Here is a 19,005-nt window from a genome sequence, read left to right on the forward strand (position 1 = left end):
AATTGGGGTTGAGAATCATGCAAACTGTTCTTAGAAGGCCTCCACTCTACTGGGTCTTTCGGTTCGTTCAAACATCACTGAAGTGACCCAGCTTTTTCACTGACAACCTGTGTCACTTTTGCCCGTCCGCCTTCTGGCTGGTAGACTGAATGATCATGGCCACCTTCTGGTTGGCAGACTGAATGATCATGGACCGGATCAGCTCCTTCCCCGCTGGCATCGTCACCTGTAGTTCTGCCAGAAGTGCTGGCCTTGTTGATCTGTTTGCGTGATCTGCTGGATGGTGTTGGCGGGCTTCTGGATTTGTCCTCGGAGGTACTGCAGCTGGCCCAAGGTGTTGTGCGGCATAGGAATGTGCTGATACTGCTGGCCTTCACCCACCGGAGCACTCATGTGTGTGCCCTGTGACAAGTGCTGTCCAATGATCGCCTGTCCAGGTTGGACGGTGGTGGCTGCTGGCATGTTGACCTGTTGACCCTGGTGTTGGCCGTGAAGCGGCGGCATAGCCCCGTGCTGCTGGCCGTGACCCGGCACAGCCCCGGGCTGCTGGCCCAGACTGAAGAGGTACTGGGTCAGTTCTGCAGACTGACGAGGCTGTCCCTGCTGTTTGGGGGGCTTCAGCTCGTATGGGGGAACAAAGTCGATCAGGAAGTCAAACTGGTCAAACTTTGTTATTGCCATGGCAATGTCACTCCTCTGCATTGTGCGCCTCCTGCTGTCCTCCGTGTGGATCCAGGATCTGAGGGTGAGCTCGGTGATGAAGATCTCAGCGGCCTTGGCAAACATCATCGGAACTTCGGCACTGACCAGCCTGACATTGTCGTCCATCTTCATGATCTTCTTGATGCGTGCAAGAGGTAACTCCTGCGGCTCTCTGAAATAATCCGGGGAGATGTTTTGGATCTCCTCCGTGACATTGGGCCAGAAGGACTGAAGGGTCTTCTGGGCTTTGCTTTCCCGGGCTTTGACCACACCTGAGGCCATCTTAGTTGATCACACACCTGTGGTCATGCAAGCGGCCTCCTTTATACTTTCTATTAACCATGGGTGTGATGTCACCTGTGATGCTGTCCCACGGTCATCTCTTCCTTTCCTGCGAGGTGTTAGGCAACAGTCAAAAAGAACCTCATGGGCTCAAGACACCATGGCGGGCTCTGTCCACCTTATATGATTATGACTGAGTCATGGTAACATGAGTGTGACGTCATTATGTCTGCTCACCAGTCCTCCCATAAGCCAATTTTAATATAGGATAATCTAGAATGTATGGGTCATGCATGTCAACATGCAGCTAGTGTTTGTGTCTGACGTCAGACCAAAGCTCTTGTATAAAAGCTGTCTTCTCTAGCACAAATCTATTCTGAAAAGACGTCACAGATCCTATAGAGCTTTTAAAACCAGTTGAAATGGTTACAATTAGTTCTTCGGATGGAATTGACATCTTTGAAGACCTGAAGACGTATTTTTCTCACGCAGAGTGGAACCAGCTGGCCGACGCTGAGAGAATCAGATACAACAACATCATGAAGAACCATTTATTTACGACTTCCATAGATACAAAGTCTGTCACTCCAGATTTTATGAGGAGAGGCAAGACAAGTGAGGGAGTGAAGGAGGAGAAGGAAGACGAGGAGAGGACTCCCTCTCTGTCCGGTGGTCACATTGAAACAGTCGCAGTGCATCCTGGTGACAGAATGTCCAGAAGACAACCCAGAATTGATAACAAAGAACAAACAGGGACAGCCGACCACTACTCCCGAACGCCATCCAGAACCGATACCACAGAACAGATTGTGCCAGAAGACCGCCACTATTGTGATCAGTGTGAGCAGTTCTCTTCAGAGGAATGCAAGGTCCATCATGGACCTCCGGTGTCCATGGCTCTCGGAACCATGGCTAACAAGACCCCGCCTCCTACATTTGAGATTAGTCAGTCAGGCATTCAAGATGGTGGTCTAGGGATGTTTTCAGAGATTTCTGTCAGGACTGACATTGTTCCGTATGAAGGAGTGAAGACAGACAGAGATGTAGCTATACAGAGTGGTTACTCCTGGGTGGTCAGTGAGGACTGTGCTAATAATGGAACTGGACAGAACCTGATGGCATTCCAGTGTATAGGCGTGGGAGAGTTGCTACTCGTCTCACGTGGCAATGAATACGCGAACGACTTGGCAATCGTTTTTGATACGCAGCAGTGGGACAACAGTAGCTCCGCTCAAGGACTGGTGCCTCAGTCCTACCCGAATAAGGTCTTCTCCTGTTCCGAGTGTCAATATTCCTTCACTACTCAGGACTACCTCCATAAACACATGAAGAGCAGGCACAATGACCTCTACTTCCAAATGCTAAAGAATGGAGAGATCCCCCAGTCAGCCCAGCGAACCACCAGCTCTGTAAACAGGCAGAAACAGGGGTCTCCTTGTTTATGGCTGGTTACAGATGAAGCAGGCACTTATGGTCATCAACTGTTTACCAACACTTTAACTCAAGCAGAAGTAAAGACACACGGGGTGCCTTACCCAGAAAAGAAAACCTTCTACTGTAAACAGTGTGACAGGGCCTTCCTTCAGCAAGGCGACCTGAACAGACACCGGCGCATCCACACGGGAGAAAAGCCCTACCGGTGCACAGAGTGCGACAAGAGTTTCAGTCAGCTGAGTAACCTCAGGCGACACGAGGACCTCCACACCGGAGAGAGACGTTTCCACTGCAACCAGTGCGGCAGGAGTTTCAATCTCCTGGGTCACCTGAAGACGCACTTGCGCACCCACACCGGGGAGAAACCGTACCGTTGCAGACACTGCTACAAGTGTTTCAGTCAGTCGGGCGACCTGAAGAAGCACCAGCGTGGCCACACGGGAGAAAAGCCCTTCCACTGCAAGCAGTGCAACAAGAGCTTCAATCGTCTGGACACGCTGAAGACGCACCAGCGCATCCACACGGGGGAAAAGCCGTTCCCCTGCAAGCAGTGCGACAAGAGCTTCAGTCAGTTGGCCAATCTGAAGTCGCATGAGCGTCTCCACACGGGGGAAAAACCCTTCCACTGCAAACTGTGCGACAGGAGTTTCAGCCAGCTGGGCGTCCTGAACAGACACCAGCGCAGAGAGTTGGCGAGAGGGATGGGATGACATGGAATAAACTCTCGGGTCAGATACTGACCAGATGCAGGAAGGACTATGTATAGCCTTATTATGTGGTATGTGGCCTTTGCTTTGTTTTTTACTTTTTCTAGAAATGCATTGTGATACACACACATGCACACCGGCCCGTACAGGCTCCCTTCTATACCATAGGAGCAAAGTAAAAAACATTCCCTTCCTATTTTTTCTCCTTTTTTTCCCATCAGACAGCTGCTGGGCAAGAGACGCTCAGCCAGGGACACTCGTCCGCCAGACTCCAGAGGACCTTCTGGTGGTTCTGAAGGCTGAGGAAAAGTTCCTTCACTGCAGAGCACAAGCTTGAAGCTGTGGAGGAACGAAAGAAAGACTCTGGGGAAACATGCTTCTTTAACGGAAGGCAATCGATTGAATCTCAGGAATGACATGGCTGCCAAAGAGTGCACATGTGCTACAGTAGCATGAGGAGGGAAAGGAACACGTATGTTTTGTTTTTGTTTGTTTATAGGCTATAGTGTTATAGTCCTACACAAATAAAGTTGATGATGTTGTCTTTCTTGTCTGAAATATCTCCCTAAGGGATAGAATGAGGATCTCTAATACTCTCATCCCTTGACAAGTCAATAAATGTATTAATGTAGCACATTAGCATGATGTACATTACATCAATATGACTTAGATGAAGCGTATTCTGTGAACACCTGTTCACTGCATGCCTTGTTGACCTAGTTTATGTTACCATATGGTTAACAAGTGTATCGCTGTTATTGAATTGCTTTAAGTCTTACCTTTTAAAAGTGCACTGCTGCATTTCCAGTGTGCTGTTGTTTACTGCTAATGTCCAGTGACTAAACAGAAAGAAGCTCAGTGCTCTGGAAATTACAGGGGTGTCGTTGTCTTTATATCACGCTGGCTAGTGGCTCCACTTCAGAGCATATATTTACACCAATAAAGCAATCATGGAAGGAGGTAGGGCCCGCACACCATTCCTTTAGTAAAGGATTACTTTATTGAAAAAAACGACAAGGTTTCGGTCATACCTGACGAAGATACTTTAAGATCGAAACGTCGTTTTTCCAATAAAGTAATTATTTACCAAAAGAATGGTGTGCGGGCCCGCCGCCCTACCTCCTTCCCGAATCAGAAAAATATTAGAGTTTAACAACAAAACAAAAAATCACGCCTGTGTGAAGTGAGGGGCACTCTTATCATCGTACATCATCCTGAATCATCTCATACTGGCCAATCAGAATGCATGTTGCCTGTGATTGGTTAGCTGATTTGGCCGTTTACATATGACGTGAATTTTCCCTTCAATGTCAATGGCGTTTAATGTTTAATTTACGGTATTCTGACGTAATTTCTCCGTTCATTGTCAATGGCAAATCTTGAGACGTGCTAGCGCCCCTTATTTAAAAAACTAAAATCTATGGATAGACCACCATGTAGTGTACACTCAGTATCATTGGTTAAGATGAAGGAAATAATTTGCATATTACTGATAAATAAATGCATTAATCTTTTGTCAGGAATATTATATATAACCTATATATATGTGTGTGTGTGTGTGTGTGTGTGTGTGTGTGTGTGTGTGTGTGTGTGTGTGTGTGTGTGTGTGTGTGTGTGTGTGTGTGTGTGTGTGTGTGTGTGTGTGTGTGTGTGTGTGTGTGTGTGTGTGTGTGTGTGTGTGTGTGTGTGTGCATGTGTGACTTAAATTACAATAATGCTGAGATGATGTGTTTACTCAAAATATAATGTTTTGTTTATTGTAATACGATACCAGAATACCATCACTACACACCAGAGAATACAGTGCCCATATAGTTCTTACATTATTATTATTATATACAGTACTTTTCAGTGTCTATCTTCTAACAAAACTAAATAGTTTTTTCCCTCCAGGTTCAGACACATTGCTGTCAGGTAGGCTACAAGTGAGAAATGTACAACACACTAGGGCTGGGATATGAGAATTAAGAAATATTACACGAGAGGGTGTGCTTTACCGTCATTAATTAACACATCAACTCAATTCCATTAGAACTATAAGATTATTTGCTATAAAATCATATTTATTTTAATGACAGATTTAGCCAGTACCACTACGACTGAAAAGGTCCCTATAGAAAATCGCTATAGCCTAGTAGCAACCCTCTCTGGGAGAGCAGCGCGGAATCAGCACAGCTGGTTTTTATGTTTTGATTATGCGTTCCGTGACTTCCCCATCATGCTCGCTTAAGCACGGCTAGATGGCGATTTCAACAATCAGATTGCTTCCTCGAAACAACCTGTTGTACAATAGATATTTGTCATGATGTAAATGTGTTTTCTGTCTTTTCCAGATCCATGGTCCAACATCGAGGAGACTGTCTGTTCTGTAGTGAAATGACCCAGTCACTTGGGTTCTGGAACATTGGAGTACTTTTGCTGGTGGTAGTTCATATAGTTCATCTTGTCCTTCTGAAGTTGGCTTCAACTGGAATAAGAGCAAAGTTTAGTGATCTGTCTGTCTGTCCGTCCGTCCGTGCGTGCGTGCGTGCGTGTGTGTGTGTGTGTGTGTGTGTGTGTGCGTGCGTGCGTGCGTGCGTGCGTGCGTGCGTGCGTGCGTGCGTGCGTGCGTGCGTGCGTGCGTGCGTGCGTGCGCGCGCGCGTGCGTCTGTAAAACCACCGTCTGTCTCGAGTACATAAATCTGCTATTTTGTATCTTTCAATGTTAATGACATAGCCCGGGCATGGCCAGACTAATATCATTGTGTAGCTATTAGTCTGGAACTTCATTGTGGAAGATTAATTTCCAAGGGGGCGGGGTTACAAACTGATTCCGACAACTCTGGGGTGAGTGAAATGTAATTCAAACTGAGGAGTGCCAGACCAACCTCCCCAGGGATTATATATTTTTCCCTGTGGCAGTTTTGTTTGGTTTCCAGGCTAATAATCACAGGATTGGGAGGCCTTTTGGTGTTTTAACTAAGCATTATGTTGTACTTTTAGCTATTGAAAAATAGCAGATCCACAAGCTTATAGCGCACCACCGAGTGGCGGGCCACAAGCTTCTAGGTCTGCTATTTTTGAAAAATCTGGTTAATGCTCGTGCGTGTAAAGTAAAGTCATGCACTTACTGGTGTAGTCCTGCGGTGACATGGGCCTGGAGATGACCTGCCTGAAAGCCTCCAACCACTTCCGCTGCTCCCTCTCCTGTTCACACATGAAGACGAACTGGCGGTCGGGGGTCTCCATCGCAAGGCCGCACTTGAACTTGTTGCCCCGCGCGCCCTTCGGAACGCACGTCTTCACGGAGTAGCCGTTGCTCTCCGTACCAACGTACACTACCCCCAGCTCCTCTGCATCCTGGGTTACAACAAAATAAATCACACCCGTGTGAAGTGAGGGGCGCTCTAATCAATTATTGACCATATACCAACCTTGAAACATACCTTAGGTCACCAAGAATGGTGGTCCCTTATTGGCCAAGGGTTTCCACCGACAATTACATACCATACCAACAGCCTTTTTGCTCAGACACGTACATTCTCCAATCACCGCCAATGGCATTTCATGTTTGTGTTAAGACAGAATCTACACAATAGCTGTTTATAGGAGGGGCTAGCACCCCTCAATATTACGGTGTAGATTAGAATAACAGTTGTTATAGAGCAGCTTCAAGCCTGATCGCCACACGTTGTGAGCTTATGAATCTGCCATTTTTGGCACGGGACCCGAGGTGCAACAAAGTACAACATCGCCATCAGTGGTGCAAAACTAAGTACATTTACTTTACTTGAGTATTCCAATTTTTCTATTTCAATACTTTTACTTCTACTCCACCACATATCAGAGTCGAATACTTTTAGTAGAAAACTTTAGTTACTTTGTAGATTTTTATTATTATTACCGAACATACCATAACCACTTCAGATATACATTTCGGCCATTTGAAAATAGAAAATGTGACGCATTGTGAGCTTCTTCTTCTGCTATTTTCAAGACATTCTGCATAATGAGTACTTTGCACTTTAAGTACATATTGATGCCAATACTTTTGTACTTTTACTCAACTATATTTTGAACTCCAGCCATTTACTTGTAGTAGTTCTACATTGCAGTATTGATACTTTTAAATGTTAGTACTAGGGACAGTCAGAGAGGGGTTGTCGCTCACCAGCTGGCCTTTGAAATACAGCAGCTTCCTTTCTTGGGAATCCAAGATGAACCACCTCTTCTTGAATGGCTCCCTCTGCTGTTGAAAACACAACATGGAACCAGAATCATTAACCTGAATACAGAATGTTCATGATGAATGCCAGATGAAATGTGTGTTATAAATTGTCCATGTATAGTACATCTAAGTCTGTGTACTTGAACTTGAGATACAGTGTACTTGATATGTATTGTGTATGTGTACTGCCTGTACTGTAGCATACTTTATGGATAGGCTACGAGAGACATCTCAGCACCAGTAAGGTCAGCCTTGCTGCATTAGTCATTATCATGTCACGTTTCTATGTCTCATATCTTGTTGTCACGTCATTATGATCCAGCACTATATATATATATGTTCCTGTTTGTGTAATAAACTTTGTGAACCTTTAGTGTGATACTGTCTCGTGTCGCGTATCTATAAAGTATGCTACAGTACAGTACAGGCAGTATACACAATAAATATCAAGTACAAGTACACTGTATATCAAGTTCAAGTACACATACTTAGATGTACTGTACATGGACAATTTATAACAGTGTAGTTAACAGTTAATTTAGTATTTCCCTCCCTCTCTGAAATTATCTTGTATACAGATTTATTTGATTGTATAGTATACTCATTTACATACATTTCTTCCATGTAGCCCATGTTTTGTAATGGCATCATCATGCTATTATGCCTGTGGATATACATTTACCATTGTTACGTGAACTTAACAATGGTAAATTAATATGCCTTTTATATAATCGCCAACATGAATTACGTTTGTTATTTTCAGCTAGGTAGAGTAGTGGGGCGAGATGGAAAAGGGGCGACCGTACCTGTTACCTTCATGATGCCCCACTCCCAGCTCTGGGATTTGAACCCGTGTCTCCCATAAGAAAACATTTCTACCACCGCCAATAAGGCATAACCCATGGATTAAAACAAAATATAACATGACAAAGTCCACTCCACGGGACATGTCATATATTATTTTGTTAAATGCGCGAGAATATTCAGATTTGATGGAAGATGCCTCTGAACATATTGCTGGTTTGACCACTTCAAAATGCTCTAATCTTGAAATAATAACCGAAAGTAAATGGCAATTTTTTATATTTCCAAAATGATTATATGTCAAAACTGTTCCTGTGTGTGTGGGGAGAAAGGGGAGAATGTTTAGGCCTGTCACAAAGATGAAAAATCATATAATATTACGTATATCTGAGACTGATTGACATTTATACCACTTAAATGGTGTAAAAGATTGGTTTCTCCAGATAGGGTAAATTGCCCATCGGTGGCCGATTATCGGAGCATCTCTACTCTCAATGCGACTGCTATGCATTGACAGCTGCTAGATCGGCTGCTTGCGTGCGCAACATGCTTCCATAAAAGGCTAATGCAAATGACTGAAATCAGTCGTGGCGACTGAGAACTTTAATCCATGCATAACCACTGGGTCTGGGGAGGTATTATATTATCCCATTTAGGCCTGACGTCGAAATTAAAAAAAATTACTTCTAAATCCTGACAGTTTTCTGAAATACCTATGTTTCTGTATCAGTGTTGCTCAATATTTCATGTGAAGGACCCCAACATCTTTCTGTAATTGGCCACCGACCCCCATCTGAAAATATGTTATTCCAGGAACCCCTCAGAAGTAAAGATTTTAGTTAAAAATGTTCGCTCTGAAATAATATATATCCAAAGATTTGTGCTGCATTTTCACGATAAAAAAAAAATAGCAGACCTACAAGCTCGTAGCGCGGCACTTTGTGCTGCGCTATGAGCTTGTATAACATAATGCTTAAAACACCAAAAGGGGTTCCCGCCCAGAATGGGTTATATTATATTATATTATATTATATTATATTATATTATATTATATTATATTATATTATATTATATTATATTATATTATATTATATTATATTATATTATATTATTGATCTACGAACTCACAACCCACCATAGGACCTGTCTTTTCCATGAATCCCTCTTTGAGGTAGTTCCTTGTTATCTTTGGTCTTAGCTGGGAAAGAGACAAAAACAGCATTTTAAAAAGCAAATTTCATGACAATCAAGAGGGGTTTATCCGTCATTCACTAGTACAGGTAGAAGCAGCAAGATGTTAATTAAGCGATATTACACGAGAGGGTGGGTTAACGTGATTACTGCCACGACAGGGATGCGGTCAGGAACGAGACGAACGAGACGAAGCTTGTGACTGCAACTTGTTCCTGTTCGCAGATGACTCAGCACTGCTGGTCTCGGACAGGAACAAACTGCAGGTTGAAAAGACCCTCAGCTCTGAACTCGGTAGAATCTGCACCTGGCTCGCTGATAACAAACTATCCTTACACCTGGGAAAAACTGAATCCATCCTCTTCGGATCAAATAGTAATCTCAGCAAGGCAGATGGCTTCTTGGTTAGAGTGGGTGACAATATTATCACACGAAAAGATCAAATTACCTACCTAGGTTCCATCCTGGAGGCCAATCTTTCCGGTGATAAAATGGCCACCATCGTAATCAAAAAAGTCAATCAAAGAACAAGATTCCTTTACAGGATCTCCTCACTGGTCAGCAAAAACACCTTGAAGACCTTAACAGGAGCCCTCGTACAAGGTTTCTTTGACTATGCATCCACCTCTTGGTACCACAGCACCTCAAAGGCCCTTAAAACAAGGCTCCAGACCTCTCAAAACAAACTGGTCAGGCTCCTACTTGGCCTCACCCCCGAACCCACCTCACCCCTGCCCACTTTGACAGGCTGGGATGGCTTAGGGTCGACGACAGAGTACAGCATCTTGCAATGGGTCTGGTCCACAAGATTCGATACACCACCAAGATACCCATGTACCTGTCTAAATACTTCCTTAATGTAAACGAAGTCCACACCCACAACACCAGAGGGAGTGCAACAAACCATGTACAACCCAGATTCGGCACAAACAAGGGACTAAATTCTTTTCGCTCCTATGCCACCAAAATGTGGAACGCCCTACCAACAGTCATTAAGACATGTGAATCCCTTGACTCCTTCAAAACCGCTCTCAAAGGGCACCTACGGATGGCTGCAATTCGAAACTGGCCTCTGTAAAATCTGAATCCCCCCCCCCCCCCGCCCGCCCCATTTCCCCTCACTGTAGTATCTTTTCCCTTTTTGCTTCCTATAATGAATTCCTGTTCTGTTCTTTAGCTACATAGAAGTGTCTATTTGTATGTCTCTAAATGTTTTGATGAATTGAACAATGTGGACCCTGTTGTAAACAAGTGTAATGCTTAATTGGGTCGTCCACTCACAGTTAACAGTCTTTGTATTGAGTTTGTGCTTAAAATGTACTGTAAATTCTACAAACTGTTAATAAATATTTCAATCAATCAATCAAAGTCGAGTTCCGCAAGCGTCACTGAAGTGGCAATAATCACGTTAAACCACACCCTTGACTCGTGTAATATTGCAATTATAACCTTAAAACTAAGAAAATCGCTGAAAGAATATATTTTTAATCACAGATGTAGTCACTACGACCACAAATGTCCCAAGAAACTAGCTAGCCTAGCCACCGAGTTTTCTAGCGCTCTGGGAGAACAGAGCAGCCAAATTCTTTGTTTTGATTAGGTGGTGAATGGTGCTGGTTTAACCCACGGCTAGAAGGCTGTTTCAACCAATCAGATTGCTTCCTCGAAACGACCTGTGGTATAATGATTCTCGTACTGTAGCTGCAATTATCCCCAAAAAGTATAGAATTCTTACCTCTTTGTCGCTTCCAGTTGGGTATGCCGTCTTCAGGTAGGCATAGCGAGCAGCGCGGATTGCATTATACCAAGTGACTATCTCCTGTTATGGGGAACAAGAACAGAATGTGTGATTCACAGTACTTTCTTGGTTGCGCATCATGTTGCTCACCGAAAGTAGGCGATCTACAAGCTCACATAGTGACGCGTTGTGAGCTTGTATAGAGATCAGCTTCGGTGTGTGACACCGGTCCGGTGCGCAACCAAGAATAAATCATGCATGATGGTTTATTGTTTGTTTATAAGGATCCCCATTAGCTTTTGCCTTGACAAAAGCTAATCTTCCTGGGGTCCGACACAGACAGACATTTAACATAGGCAATACTTACAATTGTTTACAAACACTAACTCAAAATAAAACATAGTAAAATAAAATATAAAATAAGAAAATAAAAAACATAGGAGAAATAAAAAAACAAGGAAACATAGCAAAAAATCACTTTCAACACATTATACATTTGAGTTGTTCTGTGGTTTTTTGTCCATTAATACATTTCTGAAAAACGTAAGAATACGTGAATGTAATCTATTCTCAACAGTAAACCATGATAGATTTCTGTGCATTTCTGCAATGTGTTTCCTGTTGGAACACTGGAGAGCTAATCTGGCAGCTTTGTTTTGAGCTATTTGTAATTTATGTATGTCTGTTTTTGTAGCCGATGAACAGATGACTGGGCAATACTCAAAATGTGATAACACTAGAGCTTGAATTACTGCTTTCCTAGTGTTTAGTGTTATGTAGCTAGAACATTTCCTGGTTACGGCAATACTTCTTCCCATTTTAGTTACTATATTGTCAATTTGTTTAGTCCAATTAAGTTTAGGATCTAGTACCACTCCAAGTAATTTAGCCTCTGTTACCTGTTCTACTGGCTTCCCGGCAAGTGACAGGCTCAGTTGAGGATCACGGTCACCCTCTAGCTTATGTCTAGATCCAAACACCATGCACTTGGTTTTAGCGATGTTCAATACTAATTTATTCTCATCAACCCAATCCGCTACTGCTTTTATTTCATACTTTAGTATATCATTTAATTCACGGTAATTCATGGTATGCCACACAAGAGTGAAATCTGTAACCATAGGTCGCAGATTACTATAAAAACCTGCAAAACCTGTCAGTCCGTCCGTCAATCCGTGTGTCACGCCAACATATATGGTCGTCAGTCTGTCATGCCTCTTGACACGCTCCATATATGGCCGTCTCATACTGTATATGAAGATCACGACACTGACCTCATCAAAAACCCTGGCTAGCCATACATGGAGAAGACTGGATCATCACATAGATCTGCATATATGGAGCCAGCCAGCAACTCTACATCTGACCTCAAACCCTAGATCTCCATATACAGTATGGAGCTGACCTGTTCTGACATTCCATATGTTGAGCCCTGCCCACCCGGCATTCCTCTTCGACGTCTCCCTTTTGACTGATAACCTGTCCATTCAAACTGTAGATGGGCCTGCCCAAAAGTTATTAGTGCAGCCTCGCCCGGCAGCCGGCGAAAACCTGAGTGGAATAGTAAGAGAGTGGTGACACATGTCGCCGCAAAGTAGGTGATAGAATGAGCACTTCCGCATTCCATTGTTACAGTGGGAGTCAACACTAGTGAGGCCACCCTCTTACTATTCCACTCAGCCCTAACTGGGCTGGCCTGAGGCCCCCCCTGGCCTTATTAATAATTAGCACACATTTTACAGCCTACCTGGCCCGAAAACGTCAATTAAAACAAATACCGGTATGGGCATTCCCAGACCTGTTGTTTTAGCGCGACCTCGCCCTCAGGGCGTACTGGGTATTATTACAAAGCATGCATTAACCACTTTATACCATACTTTGGCTATTTTCAAAAGGTTTTACATTGTGAACACTTGTGAAACATTCTGCACAATGAGTACTTTAAGTACATTTTGATGCCTTTTGCTCAAGTAGCCTACATTTTGCACGCAGATTGCAGTATTGATACTTTTACTAGTAGGTAAAACATTTCAGTACTTTTTGTATCCACCACTGTAATCATCATCAGCATGCGAGATGACAGCATGGCCCCACCTCAGCACAAACGTAAACGTAGATCAGTGGTTCCCAAACCTTTTCATGTCAAGGAACCCTAAATCCACATTGATTAGCCTGCAGACCCCCATTTGAAGAGATATGCCAGGGACCCCCCCTAAGAGAAGATTTTTACGGCTCTAGCAGTGACTCTCAACCATTTTAATTCACAGGACGCCCAGTTTGACATGCCTATTAGTCTACAGACCCCCATTTAATGGCATTTCTTTAGCTGGGGACCCCCTGGAACTCCCTCAAGGACTCCTGGGGGTCCCCAGACCCCACTTTGGGAACCACTGACGTAGATGATGGCCCCACCTCAGCGCTCTTGTGGTGAACGTAGATGCTCCTGGTGTGGTCCTCGTCCAGGTAGGTGAGCTGCAGGCCGTGGGCGTGGCCAATCTTGTCAGGTTCAAAGGTGGCGTTCAGGTCCTTGATGGGGATCACAGCCTTGGGGCCTTTGGACTCCTGCGTCGTGAAGAGCAGATTGGGTTTTGGCGAATAATCTGTGGATTTCAAACGACTAATATCCCTGCTTTCATGAATAATCGCATTTAAAGATGGCTACTATCTATGGCCCTTTATTTAAAAAAAGGACATGTGACATGTCTGCCAGCCAATGTACCAAAGGACATGTCAAAATGCGTTACTGAACACACACTCTAGCAATGAATTACTGCTATCAGAATATAGAGTGTGTGTGTGTGTGTGTGTGTGTGTGTGTGTGTGTGTGTGTGTGTGTGTGTGTGTGTGTGTGTGTGTGTGTGTGTGTGTGTGTGTGTGTGTGTGTGTGTGTGTGTGTGTGTGTGTGTGTGTGTGTGTGTGTGTGTGTGTTAGTTAATCGAACTAATCAATTTAATCAATTATCAATCAATCATAATCAATAATTTAATAACATAATTGATTCATCTATCTCTACTTTAGGCTTGTCACTATAGGTGACTATAGGTTGCGTTATGAACTTTTTAATGTTTTTTTCTTGGTAAATGGTGCATTTATATAGTGCATTCATCCAAATAACTTTACATAGATTGTGCATTACATTCATCCATTAACACACACATTCATACAAAGATGGCGGAGGAAACCATGCAAGGCACTAACCTGCACATCGGGGGCAATTAGGGGTTTAGAGTCTTGCTTAAGGACACTTCGACACTAACTCTGGGGGAGCCGAGGATCGTAACTGGGAACCTTGCGGTTCCCATCCGGCCACTCTACCCCTGAGTCACTGCCGCCGCCTCAAAACAGTAAGCGATAATCGATGGTCGTGGCCCTATACTCTGTGCATCATTAAGTTGTGTTTATAATGACAGGTTGACTCACATCATCCTTGTTGTAGTAAACCAGGGTGAATTCTCTCTCTGACAGAACAAACTTCCGTTTTAGAAAGTGTCCATTATCCTTCCCTTTCTTCCACAGAATCCCTTCATAGACACCTGGAGACGACCAAAGACATGCGCTCAGTCACATTTCCTTTTCAACACACAGCAGGCCAAGCACGTCTACGTCATTTGCCAAGGTGTGCGAAACACAATATTTCCTCTTGTCTTTCATTAGTGTGCTTTTTGGGTACAGAGAACAGGTTGTACCTGTATAGCCTGTGGGGAATGAGGAACTGTACTGTTAATGTGAGAGTTTGAGTGTGGCGCAATCCGGTGATTCTTCAAAGCTTCATGTATTTCATTTTTTATGAAAATGATGATGATTAACCACTTTCATTCAACCTGGCGTCCCTATTTTGGGCATGGCATTATAGATAGAAAAATGCAAAGATTCAAAGAGATAATTACATATGAATTGGAAAATACCCTGAATAATAATCTATCTATAAATGCACCATGACTGGTTGTCTGTCCAAGTGTACGTCTGTAATGCACGTAACTCGAGAACCGTTCGCCCCAACCGACAATCAAATTTGATATGCGCGTTCCACACCCCCACAGGGAATGCAGTGCCCGGTGTCGAGTCGGTCGGACCCACGGTTGTCCGCCACAAAAGGCCTCTTCCCAGGCTCTGGGCAGGGCAGACAGGGCAGGACCCAGTGTCCATATATGGAGATGCCCTGTTCTGACATCACAACACTCCATATTCGGGCATGCCTGACACAGAACTCCATATAGGAATAAAGGGACACAGAGAGACAGATACAGAAATCTCCAGAACCGCCACAAAAAGCCTCTGCCCGGGCTCTGGACAGGGCCCCTGCCCAGGCTCCACATGGAGCTGGTCTGTTCCGACATCAAATATGTTCTGACATCTGCATAGACTCCATATTTGGGCATGCCTGGCAAAGAACTCCATATGTGGGCATACTGTAAAAGGGACGCATACATAACTGGGTGGGGCATGCATGTCCAACTTGCATCATTCCAATTAGGCCAGTGCCCAATGGGCACCGCTTTATTAAAATAAAATGAAAGTCACTTCACCTGTAGTGTAGCCAAGTGGAGGGTACTTGGTTTCTCCTGTAAACTCCATCCTCTCATATTTAGATCGTATCCACTGCTCTCTCAAGACACTTGGATAAAGAGAAGGGTAACCAAGTTAATGAACTTTTAGTTAGTGAACAACACAGGGTCTTGGCGAGTGCATGGGTCCAAAGGGACATGGAATTATTATAGGTTTATCTTTTTTGTTTGATTACGTCACGTGTTTGTTTATCATGCTCAAATTGGGCAGTATAGCCTACTGGACGATCCTAAACCAAACATATGCTTTAAAGGACAACTTTCGTTTTTTTCAACCAAGGTTCATGTTGTAGGTTGTTATTAGAAAAGTGTTATTTTTTTTCCATTTGCTGCTTTCTTTCATTTTAGGGATTTTAGCTGTTTTGTACAGGGGGGCGGGGGCATTCGAGCATGGTGCTAAATATGTATTTTTTTACAAAATATTATGGAGATTTATTTTTTTATTATTTACTATAGCCCTAATAAACCCCAGGATCTGGCCACAAATAAATCACAGGATCTACTGAATGTGAAGGTAGCCTACTGGGGGGAAGCCACACTGTGTGTCATAGGCTCAATGTCAGTTTGACACATTCAGTAGATCTCGTGATGTTTTGTGGCCAGATGAAATTTCCAGGGGTTTATTAGGACTATAGTAAATAAAAAAAGAAATCGCTATAAAATGTTGTAAAAAAAATACATATTTAGCCCCATGCTCGAATGCCCCCGCCCCCCTGTCAAAAACAGCTAAAATCCCTAAAACGAAAGAAAGCAGCAAATGAAAAAAAAAGAACACTCATCTTTTAGTTTCTCTAATAACAACCTAAAACATGAACCTTGGTTGAAAAAAACTAAAGTTGTCCTTTAACTTTAACTTTTTTTTTCTCTCTCTCTCCTATTTTGCAGCATCAAATGATTTATTCCGTTTGTGCTCCTATAGTTCCACTTCTCTCTATTACATTTCTTTCCCCTTCACACTGCCTACTGTGCCTATAGTGGCGATAGCCTTCTGACTTCTCAAAAACCTTGACAATGATTCCAACACGTGGATGGCTGAGCATAAAAATAACATGAATGCAATAACATGAACTGTTCTGATTTCTGAAGAGATCACAATGAAAAAGTGAAATTAAATATGTACATCCCTTAGTAGAGGTGTTGGGTTCAAAATTGACATCAGAAAAAGAGAAAAGAACCCAAAAGTTATACTTTATTGACGACGTTTCGAGCCAATGCTCTTCATCTGGTCAAACTCCGGCCAAGAGTTTGACCAGATGAAGAGCCTGACCAGATGAAGAGCCTTGACAGATGAGTGCGCAGGTTATTTTCTTTTTTGTGTGAGTGAAGGAATGGACATTAACACTTACGCACAGTCATCTTGCTGGGGCCGATAATAGTACGCTGGAACAGCTTTCTCGTAGTGAGTGCGGGCGACGGCGTTGCCATTGGACTTCATGAACTTCAGAGGATGCATGTGACATGTCCCAGAAAGACACAAATACACAGTTACTGTATGCTGTGACTGTGAGTGTAGTGAAATCCTGGCTTCAGCATAAGTTATTATTTGGCGTCTGAAAAGGGACCCATGATGAGTGCAAACAAGGATGTTTTCAAGCAGTCCTGCATAGATGTTAGACTAGGTCAGTGCATGGTTGTTAAGTGGAGTCCATGGGGACATAGCACATCCTGTTGCTAATATATACAGCAACACAATTTATTAACTTTATTTTATTTTAATAAAAAATAGAAGATTTTCTGAAAACAGATTAGGATTTATATAGAAGACCTTTTCTATTAATTATTTTGGCCTCAGGTCTAAATGGGTTAAAACGTTTGAGAACCACTACTGGAGTAGTAGCCCTGATACGTTCCCTCAGTCCCTACACTCAGAATGAGCGTAGGCTATAGGGACTGAGGGAAGATGGAATACTGGAAGTGGAATAGGTGTTAACATGATGAACATATGATTATTACAGTTGTCCGACTCCATACACACCTCAACCAGCTCATCCTCCCAGAAGTCCAGCTTTATGGATTTCACACGGCTGGACTGTAGGTTGCGATGCATACCAGAGCAGTTCAGACACACAAACACACCCAGGTTGTAGGAGGCCCAGTCTGGGTCTGGGGTGTGAAGAGGACATTCCAAAACAGAGCGATTCACTAAACTACTGAGGGCTTTTGTTGACCACAAGTTGTGGTCAACACAACATAGGTCATTTGAGACGGCTCTTAAAACGTCAGTGACATATTGGTGTCCACTGTCCAGTGAAATCAAACTGATTCCATTACCATGACTTGTGAGTTATGACATGGGCACTCAATCAGTTGTTCTCAAAGTGGGATAAGGGGACCCCCAGCCCAGGGGTCAATGAGGGGGGAAATTCATAATAGGGCTATAGCATCAAAATAAGTTTAACAATTTTAGCATACTGTCATTTTCAAAATATATTGCAATATGTTATTACAATACATTTATTTTTGGTTTATTTTTTTTAGGCAAATTTAGGGGGTACGTCATAAATGGACAACATGAACACATTTGAGAATATCATTGGCCTAAACTAAATGAAGAAGTAGCATGAATTGCAATGACTTTTACACCAAGAAGGTACCGGTATTAAAATGCAATATCGCAGTAGTAGTATAGGCGCCAAGTAGGCTACAGCATCAATTGTTTCAGACTTGAATAAATAGGCAGCGCAGCGGCTCTATAAATATAAAATCCAGTGAACTCTTACCAGACGCGCAACAATCTGCACATCGATTATTGTCCGGCTGTTTCACCAGTTCCAGCAGAATCTTTTTGTTTCGCTCCCGGTTTGCCATTGTCTTGTTTAGGCTACTGCGGTAACGCTATCCAATTAACACTCGCGAACTTTTGACTGTCTATGAATGTATGTATCCTCGTGTTCTCCGATAATAAATATTCGCGGAACTCACCATGGTGGTGCTCGCACATTTCACTCGAGGCGAAATACCTAAGCGTGTAAACAAAAGGGATGACACGTAAAACTGGAACTTGTGACATGATGGAGTGTTTGTCCCCACACCAGTGACCACACACATCCGACTGTCTGTCACACTGTGACCTCCCACTGCCGCGTCCACACACACACACACACACACACACACACACACACACACACACACACACTAGACTGCTACTCATCTAAAACGATGTTAAAACACACAAATATAAAAGTAACTTTATTTCTTATTATTGTAATATGTAGTCTAGTTCTAGGCTACAGGCCTAATTATATATTCAATACACCTCGTTAGGCTGCTAATCCTCCTTAAAAAAATAACTCAATATTGTAAGTTAATTTATTAGTTTATTATATCGTATAATACTGTATATTACTAGTCTATCAATAATATAATGAATATGCC

The 19,005-nt window shown here is 43.1% G+C and overlaps 2 protein-coding genes across 2 annotated transcripts; both read right to left on the reverse strand.

The window, feature by feature from the left end:
• Positions 1 to 222: 222 nt before the first annotated feature.
• On the reverse strand, positions 223 to 984 carry LOC310868691 (nuclear transcription factor Y subunit gamma-like; the record flags this gene model as incomplete). Its single annotated transcript, XM_083779147.1, has 1 exon — positions 223 to 984. The coding sequence occupies one exon, from the start codon at positions 982 to 984 to the stop codon at positions 223 to 225; it is 762 nt and encodes a 253-aa protein (XP_083635273.1).
• A 4,147-nt stretch (positions 985 to 5,131) lies between these two features.
• On the reverse strand, positions 5,132 to 18,443 carry adap2 (ArfGAP with dual PH domains 2). Its single transcript, XM_083779362.1, has 11 exons — positions 18,351 to 18,443; positions 17,606 to 17,733; positions 16,977 to 17,068; positions 15,592 to 15,680; positions 14,486 to 14,598; positions 13,478 to 13,627; positions 11,063 to 11,146; positions 9,272 to 9,334; positions 7,276 to 7,353; positions 6,236 to 6,464; positions 5,132 to 5,592 (listed from the first exon to the last, which is right to left on the reverse strand). The coding sequence occupies exons 1-11, from the start codon at positions 18,436 to 18,438 to the stop codon at positions 5,564 to 5,566; spliced, it is 1,143 nt and encodes a 380-aa protein (XP_083635488.1). The 5' UTR covers positions 18,439 to 18,443; the 3' UTR covers positions 5,132 to 5,563.
• Positions 18,444 to 19,005: the final 562 nt, after the last annotated feature.

Source organism: Protomyctophum parallelum (assembly GCF_964188405.1).
Source record: "Protomyctophum parallelum genome assembly, chromosome: 13".
Classification (NCBI taxonomy): domain Eukaryota; kingdom Metazoa; phylum Chordata; class Actinopteri; order Myctophiformes; family Myctophidae; genus Protomyctophum; species Protomyctophum parallelum.

Excerpts from the sequence above, each read along its gene's own strand:
- adap2 (XM_083779362.1), bottom strand. The coding sequence starts at position 18,438 with ATGGCAAACCGGGAGCGAAACAAAAAGATTCTGCTGGAACTGGTGAAA. Across the intron at positions 15,681-16,976 it reads CCCCAGCAAGATGACTGTGC|TGTCTTGAGAGAGCAGTGGA; the intron begins GTAAGTGTTAAT and ends TCTTTATCCAAG. Across the intron at positions 7,354-9,271 it reads TGGAAAAGACAGGTCCTATG|CAGAGGGAGCCATTCAAGAA; the intron begins GTGGGTTGTGAG and ends TGTTTTCAACAG.